Source organism: Dipodomys merriami, unplaced genomic scaffold (genome assembly GCF_024711535.1).
Source record: "Dipodomys merriami isolate MVZ:Mamm:240054 unplaced genomic scaffold, mDipMer1.0.p SCAF_2, whole genome shotgun sequence".
NCBI classification, from domain to species: Eukaryota; Metazoa; Chordata; class Mammalia; order Rodentia; family Heteromyidae; genus Dipodomys; species Dipodomys merriami.
In genome coordinates this window covers 116997884-117011588 of record NW_027203381.1, presented here as the reverse complement: position 1 = coordinate 117011588, position 13705 = coordinate 116997884, and the positions used below count along the sequence as shown (strand labels likewise).

The following is a 13705-nucleotide window of genomic DNA, read 5'->3' as shown; positions in this document are numbered from 1 at the left end:
CATCATTATGGGGCTAAAGGCCACACAGCATCTTAAGTACAAAGTTACTGTCTTTAATGCAGGGTAAAGACCATGCTGCTGTAACAAAGAGGTCCAGAACTAGAGGCTCAAGTAAGCCCAGGGAAGTGGTTCCTAATGACATTAGTAGAAGCTGGCTCCTTCTAGCTCCCATCTCTGCACCACCCCCAACTCCATCCACATTGCAGCCCTCAGCATTGGGGAAGAGAACAATGTGGAGGACAGCTAGCTTGCTCTCAAATTGAGATCCAGAAATTCCCCATGCTGCTTTAGCTCCAGGCAGTTGTCCTGAACTTAGTCCTGGGATCTCCAGGTCACTTCAGCGTCAGGGAAGGATGAGGCCTGCAGGCCCCAGGAGACAGCATATGCTCTGTACGCACTGAAGTTCTGTTATTCCAGGGGACCTAGGGAGAATAAGTATGGAGCCAGTGACCTCTGTTTGCCACTGTTTGCATCTCCCTTAATAATGGTCTATATATGAGTCTCTTAATTCTTAATTTTATGCAGTGGTAAGGTGCTCACCTTCCAGGTAGACTGTACTTTTCACTTAAGTCATTTTATTTAGGATTACAGAGTTTGCTAATCTTGCAAACAGGCTGGAGAGACATCCCAGGTTGCTATGTAGAGCTTTGGCTTATAAATTGGACTTCATGACCTGAAAAGAGGCTCATCTTCTAGTTTATTGACTTTTTTTTTTCAAGCCTATGCAGATTGATACTTAGCACAGTGGTTCATTTTAAGGGATCTAAAGAATCTGTTGATCTTTTTCCTAATTCTATAGTTAATGGAAATTTTAGGATCCTCTGATACTAAGTAGGAATATATTATGTGGGGCTGGGAAGGTGGCTCAGTGGTAGAGCACTTGCCTTGCATGCATGAGGCCCTGGGTTCGATTCCTCAGCACACATAAGCAAAAAGAAAAAAGCCGGAAGTGGCGTTGTGGCTCAAGTGGTAGAGTGTTAGCCTTGAGCTGAAGAGCTGAGGGACAGTGCCCAGGCCCAGAGTTCAGGCTCCACGGCCGGACCCCTCCCCCCCACAAAAAAAAGAAATATGTAAGAAAACCCTTTGAATCAAATGGGATCTCACATACCTCACATACTTTCACTTTTTATTTTTATTTTTTCCAGTCCTGGGGCTTGAACTCAGGGCCTGGGCACTGTCCCTGAGCTGCTGCTTCTTTTTTTTTTTTTTTTTTTGCTGAAGGCTAGCACTCTACCACTTGAGCCACAGTACCACTTCTGGCTTTTTCTGTTTATGTGGTACTGAGGAATTGAACCCAGGGCTTTATGCATGCTAGGCAAGCACTCTACCTCTAGGCCACATTCCCAGCCCATACATACTTTCACATTTTTAAGACTGTGCAACTCTTGTAAATAATTATTTCACAATTTTAGATGTTTCTAATGGTCCTTCTATAGATTTCCAGCAAAGATGTTGCACTGGGCGGGAATGGGCCACAGGCTTCAGGAACATGAGACTGCCTGGCTGGGGGTGGTGGGACTTGGTCTTACTAATATTTAAGATTTACGTCGCTGCTCCATGACTGGCTGCTTATAGATATCCCCTCTTCACTTCTCTCCTTTTTATTTGTGTTCCACACACGTGTTCCATTCATTCTGTCTTTAGCATGTCTTACAAGTTTCTGACTCACTAAACTGTCACAGGCACATTTTATAGAACTTCTCCATGCCACCAGCTGTGTGCAAGGCCCACACATACTTGTCCAACCTGGTCTCTCACTCCTGGGCTGCTTCTTGGACTTTGAGAGTATGTATGTGTGCATGCTGATAATGGGACTTGAACTCAGAGCCTGGGTGCTGTCCTTTAACTTTTTTGCTCAAGGCTGACACTGTCCCACTTGAGCCTCAGCTCCCCTTCCATTTTTTGGTGCTTAGCTGGACTCTCCTATCTAGGCTGGGCTTCAAACTGTGGTCCTGGGATCTCAGTGTCCTGAATGTCTAGGATAGTAAATATGAGTCACTGGTTCTCCACTGGACTTGAGTTTTAAGCTGAATGGAGCAGATATTCATTGCATGCCATCACAGTGTGACATCAAGTCCAGAGTTCAGATCTTGGGCAGATTTCTGCCTGCCTCTTCTAAGAGGAGACCCCATGTTTAGGGCCAACCAGGGCTTCCTTAGCTTTGATCTTCAGGAGTAAGCCTGTTGCTTGACTTCCCCTTTCTTCTTCTCCCTCTTTTGTGTGTCCTGTTTGCTTTTATCCTCTGGAAGGCATTGGTGCAGGGTTGGGAGATGGAGAAGTGAAGTAGTGTCAGCCATGGAGCGGCTTGGCTTTGATCCAAGGGCCCTGGCCTTGCTTCAGGGAGTTTACACTATCTGTGGCCCAGAAACCTGGGACCTAGAGAAAGGAAGTGCACTTAGCTGAGGAAGCAGTTGGCCTGGCCGAGAAACTTGATCAGGGATGTGAGTATATGTGTATTGTTCTTTGGCCTTTTCCTGGCCTTCCTCTTCCTTTGTCTTTTTGCCTTGCATCTCTGCCCTTCCAGAGCCATATGAGAATTTAATTGTTGGTTTCTTTTACCGGAAGTCAGTGCATGCCACAGTGGGGAGCTAACTCAGTGTTTGCCCATTGGAGACTTAACGCAGCTGAGCCTCACTTGTTCTGTGGGCCATAGCCGGCAGTAGCTGATAGCAGCATTTCCTTTTAGCTTTCTGCAGAAGTTGCACTGTTCTGTTGTGACTTTCCCACTCATCCTCATCTGAAAAGTTCTTCCAGCTTTTAATTTATCTTCTGCTCCAGGCTTTTGTGTGTGTGTGTGTGGGGGGCCTTACCTTGACCTTCACTCTCATCACATCATCTCACAAGTGAGATGATGATCTTAGTACTGACGTGCTTCCAGTTTGGCCAGCGGGGACACTGAGGGGCTGAGGCTTGCCAGTCAAGATAGTGGTGATGAGCAGACTTTGAATTAGGCTCAGATTCCTGGAGCACTGGAGCACTAGAATACTAGAGCCAGACTCTTCTCTCCAGCTGCCCGCTTCATCCTTCGGAGTCCTCAGAGAGATGTTGAGCTTCGCTCTCCCCAGTGCTGAATTCTGGGCTGCGCTGGGTCTCCACCCCCTTGTGGTAGGGATGTGAACTGCCAGCAGCATCCCAGGAAAGTCTCACTGTGACAGCCTGATTCCTCAGTGTACACCATCACAGATTGGGCCTATGGTTCTTGGATGGCACCTGAGCAGAGATGGTGACAGGGTACATTTGAAGTCATTGAGTATGGTGGACTTGTCCTCTCCACCCTGTGACCAAGGACAGCAGTTTCAGAGGGGTCCTTGTCCTTTTAGTTCCTTAAAGCAGCGGAAACTTCAGCTCCTTTGAAATGACAGGGTTCTAATTTAATGTTTCCCCTTCCTTTTAATTGTTATTATAAAGATGATGTACAGGAGGGTGTACTTATCAGCTAGAATGAAAGTGTTTGAGCCCAAACAACTTGGATATTAATAAGATGTCATCAGTACCCAGCAGTTAGTTTGCATCTGACCGCAATTAATGTGAAGAATCTGAAAAAAAAAATAGTGTCTGCTTATTCTAGAGACAAAGTCTCAGTCCTTCTTTTCCTTCCCCCTCACCTCCTCTTTTCTCAGATTGTCAAGTGGTCTGACTACTGTTTGCCATTAGCTTGCCGACCTGGGGATCCCTACCAGTTCATTGCTGAAGCAAGTGTGGACAATTTTAGCAAGCTGGGAGTGGCGTTCATGGAAGATAGACTCCAGATGGATAATGGACTGATACCCCAAAAGATTGTCTGTAAGTAGCTCCTAGCGGGACATCTCAGGTTATTAGCTGAGTGCGGTGGTACACTCTACTGGTCTAGTTTAAGGCATTACTTAGGTTAAGTTAGCCAAGCTAGTTTGATTTAACCATATTAGTATAAAACTCATGTTGAGATTTTGGGGAGCACATGGAGATAAAGTTAATAGATTTTTTTTTTCTTTTGGTAGTATTGAGGTTGAACTTAAAGCTTCTCACTTGCTAGGCAAGTATCTACTACTTGACTTATACCTCCAGCCCTTCCTACTCTGGCTGTTTCTTTACGTATGTGTGCTAGCTGGTATTGGTGCTTGAACTTCTCGGGGCCTTGGCATTGTCCATTAACTTTTTTGTTTAAAGTTGATGCTCTACCGGTTGAGTCACATCTCCCCTTTTGGGGTTTTGCTGGTTAATTGGAGATAACGTTTTCACGGACTCTCTTACCAGGATTGGCTTTGAATCCCAATCCTCAGATCTCAGCCTCCTGAGTACCTAGATTACAGGTATGAGCTACAGGTATCTGGCATGCTCTGGCTGTTTTTGAGATAGGATGTGTATTTTTGCCAGGGCAGGTATGGACCATGGTCCTCTAGTACTTCACATCAGTACTCTTAGCTTTTATTGTGCAGATGGGGTCTTGTGAACTTTTCTTTTTGGCCTTGGCTGGCCTGCAATCCTTCTGCTTCCAGCCTCTTACATAGCTGGAAAGACAGGTGCTTGCTACCATTCTCAGTTATTGGTTGAGGTGGAATATTGTGAACATTTGCCCAGGCTGGCCTCAGAGTACAGTCTTCTTAGTCTTTCCCTCCACGTAGCCAGGATTGCAAGCGTGAGCCACTGGCACCAACTCAAACCAGAATTTTGCACAATTGTATTGTCGGGAGATGGCGCCATGCAATGTAATAGAAGATACCCATTCTACACTGTACTTGTGATCCGATGGGAAACACAGCTGGTATTACCAGGAACTTTTGAATCTAACACCTTGTTCCTTAAAATACTCATATCACAAATTTATTAGAGACAAATCTTTGTTCAGGAAACATGTCCAACCTTAGGCTTACATGCAAGCTATCTGTGTGTATAAGAGTTTCCATTTGGCCTGCTACTCAGGAGGCTGAGATCTGAGGATTGAGTTTCAAAGCCAGCCAGGCAAGAAAGTCTGTGAGACTCTTACTTCCAATTAACTACCAAAAAGCTGGAAATGGTGCTGTGGTTCAAAGTGGTAGTGCACTAGCCTTGAGTATAAAAGCTCAGGGACAGTGCTTAGGCCTTGAGTTCAAGCCCTAGGACACTGAGTTCAAGCCCTAGGACCAGCACAATAAAAAAAAAATTATTTGTGCCTTATGCAGGTATCAACAACTTTGGAAATTGGTGTTAATCATATGATTTCTTGATTTACTATGTGCATGTGCCTCATACCATGTCAGACATGCATGTAGCAAGTGCTCAATAATTTTTTTCTTTTTTGGGTAGTACTGGGTTTGGACTTAGTTTGAACCTAGAGCCTCAGACTTCCTAGACAGTACTCTACTTGAGACACATCTTCAGTCCTGCTTTTTTTTTTTTTTGGTCCGGTTGTGGGGTCAGAACTCTGGGCCTGGGCGCTGTCCCTCAGTTCTTCAGCTCAAGGCTAGCGCTCTACCACTTGAGCCACAGCGCCACTTCCGGTTTTTTTCTTTTTGCTTATGTGGTGCTGAGGAATCGAACCCAGGGCCTCATGCATGCAAGGCAAGTGCTCTACCACTGAGCCACCTTCCCAGCCCCTCAGTCCTGCTTTCTGTTGGCTGTTCTGGAGATGGAGTTCAGTAGGTTTTTCTGCATAGGCTGACTTCAAACTGTATTCCTCTGGATCTCAGCCCTCTTGAGTGGCTAGGATTATACATGTAAGCCACTAGTGCCTGACTCAGTAACTGTATTTGAACTAGTGCTTGTAAATTTATATTTGAATTCAGAGAAAAGGTACTGGATGGACCCTTTTCCCTGTGGACCCTTTGCTGTACCCTGAGAGTGACTCCCCTGGGCATGCTTGGATGTCTGCCTCTATGCCTTCCTTTCTTTTTGGTGTCATTATCATACAGAAGAATAACACTTCAGAAATCAGTGCTTTAGGTGAAGTAGACAGAATGACCTCCTTGGCTCACCCATCTCCCCAGTCAGTGGTGGACCTGAGATATCCTGAGTGTCAAAGGCAGTAGAAACTGAGCATGCCGGTTGGGTCCTTCAGGAGTGCCCTCTCAGTGGTGGGTGCAATTACATGTTTTCCAGGGATGCCTCAAGTTGAGGGGACACTACTGGTGGGAGCCAGGCAGCGGGCTGCCCTGGACTGGTTTTTTTTTTTTTTGGTCCAGTCATGGGGCCTGAACTCTGGGCCTGGGCACTGTCCCTCAGCTCTTCAGCTCTAGGCTAGCGCTCTACCACTGGAGCCACAGCGCCACTTTCGGCTTTTTTCTTTTTGCTTATGTGGTGCTAAGGAATCGAACCCAGGGCCTCATGCATGCAAGGCAAGTGCTCTACCACTGAGCCACCTTCCCAGCCCCTGCCCTGGACTGTTAGCCATGGAATGTGGGCGGCAGCTGGAGGCTTGTGATCTGGGCGCTGTAGCAAATAGTTAGCACTGGCTTATGACCTCTCCTCTTTGTGCTCTAGCGGTGCACTTGCGGGACTCCACTCTGAAGGAACTCAAGGACCAGGCTGTAAGAGGGCAAGTGCAAAGCCTCAAGCCGGCCGCCAGGCCTTCCCCAGAGCCCAAGCCTGTGCAGGATACTGTGGAGCATGCCGACAGAGATGAGCCCGGGGCTCCTGGCCAAGACTCTTGCAAGCAGCGTACAGATGGGGAGGGAGAGCCAGGGGAGCATTCCCACCTCCACCTATTCAGTTGCCACGAGTGTTTGGAACTGGAGAACAGCACCATCGAGTCAGTAAAGTTTGCCTCTGCAGAGAACATTCCAGATCTTCCCTATGACCCCAGCAGCGGTTTGGAGGCTGTCACTGATGAGCTCTGCCCCAAAAGAGAAGAAAGCAGAGTTAACATGGTGGGCAAGGCACCCAACATCCTAGTCTATGTGGGTCCTGGCACTCAAGACGCATTGGGCCGGCTGGAGCAGGTCCGTTCTGTTCTAGCTGACTGTGTGGACGCGGACAGCTACACCATCTACCACCTGCCCGAGGACAGTGGGCTCAGGGACCCATGGGCCGACAACTGTATCTTGTTGGTCATTGCTGCCTTGGAGCCCATTCCCAAAGACCTGTACCAGAAATTCATGGCCTATCTTTCTCAGGGAGGGAAGGTGCTGGCTCTGTCATCTTCATTCACCTTTGGTGGCTTTCAGGTGACAGGAGAGGGCACGCTGCGGAAGACAGTCCAGGACTTGGTTTTCTGCAAGGCTGACCGGAGCGAGGTGAGGCTCAGCGTCCTGAGCAGTGGCCGCTTCTACAAGGCAGGCCCCAGAGAGCAGCTCAGCCCTGCTGGGCTCCACGGCCACCTGGACACTGAGGACAAGGATAGAACCATCCTGCAAGTGCCTTTTGGAAGCTGTGGAGGAGAGGCTGTTCTTTGCCAGGTGTGAAAGATGGTACAGAGGGTGGCATAAGCCTTGCTCCTGGGTGGACTGGGGCAGGACACACTCTCTAAACATGCTCAGACATCTTGTGCCACCGTTACTTTATTCTTGGCTTGTGGTGAGTGGAAAGCTTAGGGACTCTTTGGATACCCTGATTCACCAGAACACTTGAGATGGAGATGAGGCAGGAGGTGTTAGGGTTAACCTGACTCAAGGATTAGTCAGGAAACTCTTTCTTGTTTTGATCTTTTTTTTTTTTTTTTTTTTGGGTCCGGTCGTGGGGCCTGAACTCTGGGCCTGGGCTCTGTCCCTCAGCTCTTCAGCTCAAGGCTAGCACTCTACCACTTGAGCCACAGCGCCACGTCCGGCTTTTTTTTTTTTTTTTTTTTTTGCTTATGTGGTGCTGAGGAATCAAACCCAGGGCCTCATGCATGCGAAGCAAGCGCTCTACCACTGAGCCATCTTTCAGCCCATTGTTTTGATCTTTACTGGCAAAAATGTTCATAATTTTTGTTATTGTTGTTGGTCATGGGGCTTGAATTCTGGGCCTGGGCCTGTCCCTGAGCTCTTCAGCTCAAGGCAAGTGCTCTATCACTTGAGTCACTTCTGGTTTTCTGAGTGGTTTATTGAAGATAAGAGTCTCAGGGACTTTCCTGCTTGGGCTTGCTTTGAACTGTAATCCTTAGGTCTTAGCCTCCTGAGTAGCTAGGATTACAGGCATGAGCCACTGGCACCTGGCTATGTTTATGAAATTTATTAGCTTCTTTCTTGTCTCAGAGTACACTCTAGACAAGAAAATAGAGCCCTTATTTAATGTAGAAAGTTGGAAGACCTAGGGTTAGTGATTCTTTTTTGCTGTTGTTGGTGGTTGTGGGGCCTGAACTCTGGGTCTGGGCCCTGTCCCTCAGCTCTTCAGCTCAAGAATAGCGCGCTACCACTTGAGCCACAGCGCCACTTCTGGCTTTTTCTGCTTATGTGGTGCTGAGGAATCGAACCTAGGGCCTCATGCATGCAAGGCAGGCACTCTACCAGTAAGCCACCTCCCCAGCCCAGGGTTAGTGATTCCAAACTCAGTGCTCATCATGTTAGTGTCATACATCCTTTATTCTTGTCTTCAGACTTGTTTAAAATCCAAGTGCTTAGCAAAACCCCAAATAAGAGTATACTAAAATTGGTTAGGTTTATGGTATACTTATTTTTCATCTTGTGGGGGAGGGGGTTAATTTAGGGCCTTGCTCTTGCTAGGCTGGTGCCTAGCAAGTCCGAGTCATGCCTATTATTGTTGTTATTTTGGTGATACTGAGTCCTCACAAATGCCAAGCAGGTACTTTTGCCACTGAGTCATGCCACCAGCCTTGACTTTGCCCTTGCAATCTATGTTAGGCTTCCATGTAGCTAGGATAATAGAACAGGCTTGTGACTCTGCATTCTGCTCTTCATTGAGAGTGTGTCTTGAAAACTTTTCTGCCTGTGCTGGCCGTGAACTACGATTCTCCCAATCTCAACCTCCCAAGTAGTTAGGATTACAGGCCTGAGCCACCAGTATCTGGCTCCCATTTTTTTTTTTTTTTTTTGTTATGGGGCTTGAACTCTGGGCCTGGTCACTGTTCCTCAGCTCTTCAGCTCAAGGCTATTGCTCTACCATTTGAGCCACAGTGCCACTTCTGGTTTTCTGGTGGTTTATTGGAGATAAGAGTCTTATGGGCTGGGTGTCAGTGGCTCACGCCTAGCTACTCAGGAGGCTGAGATCTGAGTATCAGCCGGGGCAAGAAAGTCCTGGGAGACTCTTATCTCCAATAAACCACTAAAAAACTGGAAGTGGTGCTGTAGCTCAAGCAGTAGAGCACTCACCTGGAGCTGAAGAGCTGAGGGACAGGGCTTAGGCCTAGAGTTCAAGCCCTACAACTGACCAAAAAAAAAAAAAAAAAAGAATCTTATGGATTTTCCTGCCTGAGCTGGCTTTGAACCACAGTCCTCAGATCTCAGCTTCCTGAGTAGCTAGTATTACAGGATCGAGCCACCAGTGGCCCATTTTGTGTGTGTGCGTGCGCGTGTGTGCGTGCATGCGCCAGTTCTGGAACTTGAACTCAGGGCCTGCTGGGCACTGTCCTTGAGCTTTTGTGCTCAAGGCTAGTGCTCTATCACATTGAGCCACAGCTCCATTTCCATTCCTTTTTTTTTTTTTTTTTTTTTTTTGTAGTTAATTGACTCTTCTGTCCCAGCTGGCTTTGAACCGTGATCCTCAGATCTTGGGCGAACTGGGTGGGTAGGCTTATAGGCATGAGGTGCTATCTTTGGTTTGCATTGGTTATTTTTTGTGTAGGGTATCATTTCCTGCCTGGGTGCACACCTGGACTATGATTTAGATTTGTGAACTGTGACCTAGGGAGAGGATAGAAGGAAAATTTGGAAGGGCTTGGAAGTTCTCTGCCTCTTCTTTCCTCTGTAACCTTTTGTTAATTTTTGGGCATTCCTCACTGTTTATTGAAAACCTCTGAAGCCTTGGATCAGAAGTGGTTAGATGAATATACTCCACTCTCAAGGACCCATCATCTAATGAGGAACTCAGGAATGGAGCCCAGAAGCCTTCCAAATATGAGCAGATTGAGCCTTCATTTTGTCATAGAAAACCTTTTATTGGGTATAGAATTTTTTTTTCAGTTTATTTTCATCCTGTGTACCATGTCTGTTTCCAGCCCTCATAGAATCTATGTTCTTTTGTTTTTTTCTGACCACATGTCTTTTGAGGGCATATAGGTTTGTTTCTTTGCCCTTCCAAAGTACTCTCATTTGTTGTAAAATAATACTCAGGCAGAGATCCTTAAAATTCAGCAATCTGGACATTGGGACAGATGAACACGTATAACCCCAGCCGGTTTCCTGTAGGGCTGTGAGCCACATGGGTTCATTTTTGGAGGCCTAATAAATGTCCCTCTTATCTTTTTTTCTGCAAATATGGTCACTATAGTAACGGTGCATTCTCAGAAAATCCACTTAAAAACCTAACTTCCTAGAGCCATATTTCAGTTTTGAAGAGTGGCTTTTACCACCTCTGCTCAGTCTTGTACTAGAAAATGTGATCCGTTTCTCTGCGTTCCATAGCAAATCTGCTTGGCGCACCATTTCAGCCGACCCCAGGACTGTCATAAAACTTGATAGCACAGGCTTGTCCTAGAAAACAAAAGGCAATATGATGCAGGCTCACAAATCAGATTCAGAGGATTAGGATGTCATTTTTGATTTTAAATGACTTCCAGTCTTCTGTGTGACAGGGTCACTGCTTTCTCCACAGGCCTCTGTCGCCGTGATACTGCACTGAGATCAACTAATAAATATTACTACAGGCTGGTTAGTTTCCTCTTTCTTTGTTCAATTTCATAGTCTTCATCTTTGTCATAAATCTAGTAATGATGTAACCCAGTAAGAGGTGATAAAGGACTTCAAGGAAAAAACACAGCTGTGTGTTAGGTGCGGGTGTCTGGGCCAAACCTGTTGCCGATTTCTGCCTTTGCCTTCATAATGGTCAAGAAAGTCAGGAGCCCACAGCTCATGCCTGTAATCCTAGCTATTCAGGAGACTGAGGTCTAGGGATGGAAGTTTGCTAGACTCCCATCTTCAAGATGGAGGAAAAAAACCAGGACTGGAGGCATGGCTCAAATGCTGAGTGCCATCTTGAAAGTGTGAAGTCCTGAATTCAAATGTCAATACTACCAAAAAAGAAAAAGGAGGGAATGTTCAGTTGCTTGTAGTACTGACTGAATTTGTTGGGAATGTTTAAGGATGTGGATTGAGGCTGCCAGGAGTTTGACATGAAGTTGTCCAAAGCTCTGAAATGGATTTCAATGAAAAGTTTGTTTTCTTTCTTTCTTTTTTCTTTTTCCTGTTGGTCATGGTGCTTGAACTCTGGTCCTGGGTGCTGTCCCTGAACAATTCAGGTCAAGGCTAGTGCTCTACCACTTGAGCCACAGCGCCACTTCCGGCTTTTTCTGCTTATGTGCTGAGGAATCGAACCCAGGGTCTCATGCATGCAAGGCAAGCACTTTACCACTGAGCCACCTTCCCAGCCCAATAATTTAGTTCATGGCAGAGCAGTTCTGTTTTTATGGCCTAGTTTCTCATTCACGGCTTCATTGACATGCTGGGCCAGATAATTCTCTGTTGTTGGAGGGAGTCTTGAGCCTTTTGGGATGGGTAGTGGCACCCTGGTCTCTACCCACCAGATGCCAGTACCCTTAGTTGGTAGCTGGATGTGTTTTTATCTCTGCTTTTTAGTCCCGTTGAAAAGCCTTCCATTTAGAAGAAGCCAAGTTACAGAGATAGGCTGTGACCATAGAAACAACATTAAAGCAGAGTTGATGAGACTGCACACTCTGTTCTGCGCCGTTCTCTGTCCAGGCACAGAACCAGGGATGGTGGTGGAAGCCAGCGCTGGGTACATGTTGGGCAAGCACTCTGCTGTGGAGCTGCACCCCCATCCATGCCTCAATCTTGAAACCGTGATCTAGGCTAGAGCATTTATCCAGTTTCACTGTCTTTCTCCCTTGAACTAGGAGTTCTGGTGTAGCTCTGGGTAAGTGGAAATGAGTTCAGTGCATTCCTCTGTGTGTGCTTCTTGGATATGACATGCAAACATTCCATCCAGTGAAGCTGCGAGCACTCCGCTCTGTGCCTTTCTCTGTGATTGAGCTCTGGACAGACAACTCTGCCACCTGCAAGGTCCTCTCTGGATGACCACGCTGCTGTGCCGTTGTCCACCTAGCCCTGCTTTGTGTGCTTGAGAGCAGAGGCCCCCACTTCGAGTAGAGGAGACTGGACTCTACAGGATGGGGACTGTGAGGGATCCTTCGTGCCTTCCTCTCTCCAGGGCCATTTGGAGGGCAAGCCTTGTTCCCCACCAATCACGGACCATGTTGGACAGTGCTCTGCCAGCCTTTACAGATTGGCCGCCATCTTGAGCATTCAAACCATTGTAGGTGATAATATTTGGAGGTTAGATTGGCTTAAGCCTTGGGTGGGAATTGAGAGATCAGAAGCCCTGAAGGCTGGCACCGTGCTCTTAATTTTTCCAGTATGTGATGGTGAAAATAAACTAGCTCAGGTCTCTCTTCTGGATGCCCATATTATAGTGACTCCAAGCTTTAACAGTTAAAATCTGCTCTTAAGGAAGCCAAAGGTCCCACTAGTACCTTCCCTCATTCAAGGCAGAGATGTTGGTGGGTGGCGATATTTTTACCTGGACAGTGAAGCCTGGACCAAACCCAGAATTCAGCCAGGTGAATGAGGGCTCAGAGAAGCCGCATTCAGCTGTTTAAATTCCTACAAACACTCAGAAACAAGGACTGACTGAACTGTCCTCTATGGTGTTTCCCAGCTGTGACTGCGGGTAGAATGGAAATTTCCAACAGGACCCATGTGCCTCCCTGAGTCCACTAGTGACTTCAGGTGTGTTCCTAGCACAAGCATCTTCTAGATGTTTCAGTTCAAGTTAAGGGACTTGCCCAAGGTCATGTGCAGTGTGGTGATAAGTCATCACCTAGGAGGAGTTTTTAGACCCTCCAAGGTGGACTCCACTGTGCCCTCTAGCCTGGGAGCCACAACTTCAATCTTTTTTTTCTTTGCTGGTACTGGGACTTGAACTCAGGGGCAGGGTCCCTTAGCTCTAGGCAGCTGCTCTGTCACTTCAGCCACACGTCCACTTGTGGCATTTGCTGGTTAATCAGAGATAAGTCTCCTAGACTTTCCTGCCTGGGCTGGCTTTGAATTGCTATCCACAGATCTCAGCCTAGATAGGCATGACCTTCATTTAATCTTTTTACTCTCGGTATTGCTTGCTGGTGCTTTCCCGAAGCCCAGGTTCAGAGTTTGTATGTTGTTGATGAAAAGAGTTTATGTTCAGGTTTTCAGAACACCTGGTACAGACTTTTCTTTTCTTTGTGTAAGTGACTGGCATTTTTCTCCTCAGGTCCATCTAGAACTACCTCCCAGCTCTCCCACAGTACAAACTCAAGAAGACTTTAACTTGCTCAAATCAAGCAATATGAAAAGATATGAAGTCCTTCGGGAGATCCTGACCACCCTTGGCATAAGCTGTGATGTTCGACAAGTTCCTGCCTTAACACCTGTGTCCTTACTGTTGGCCACAGAGGTGAGTTTGTGGGCATGGCTAAGAAGCACACTTACCTTGGGGTGACCCTCCTCAGATCTGTGACCTGTTCTTTTGTTTTCCATTTTTTTTTGCTGTTATTGGGGTTTGACCTTGAATTTGTGCTTATCAGGCAGGTGCTCTGCCATCTGAGCCATGCCCCTACATTTTTTGCTTTCGTTACTTTCCAAGGAAGGTCTGTGTTTTTTTATAG

The 13705-nt window shown here is 46.7% G+C and overlaps 1 protein-coding gene across 3 annotated transcripts in view; it reads left to right on the top strand.

Annotated features, from left to right (window-relative positions):
- Positions 1–13705, top strand: part of Hlcs (holocarboxylase synthetase) — a 162357-nt gene that overhangs the window by 18178 nt on the left and 130474 nt on the right. For all 3 annotated transcript variants that reach the window (XM_070030657.1, XM_070030656.1, XM_070030655.1), the window contains 3 exons: positions 3621–3783; positions 6436–7349; positions 13312–13494. In XM_070030657.1, coding sequence (XP_069886758.1) covers positions 3732–3783; positions 6436–7349; positions 13312–13494 — 1149 coding nt within the window. In that variant the 5' untranslated portion in view covers positions 3621–3731. The remainder of the gene's footprint in view (positions 1–3620; positions 3784–6435; positions 7350–13311; positions 13495–13705) is intronic.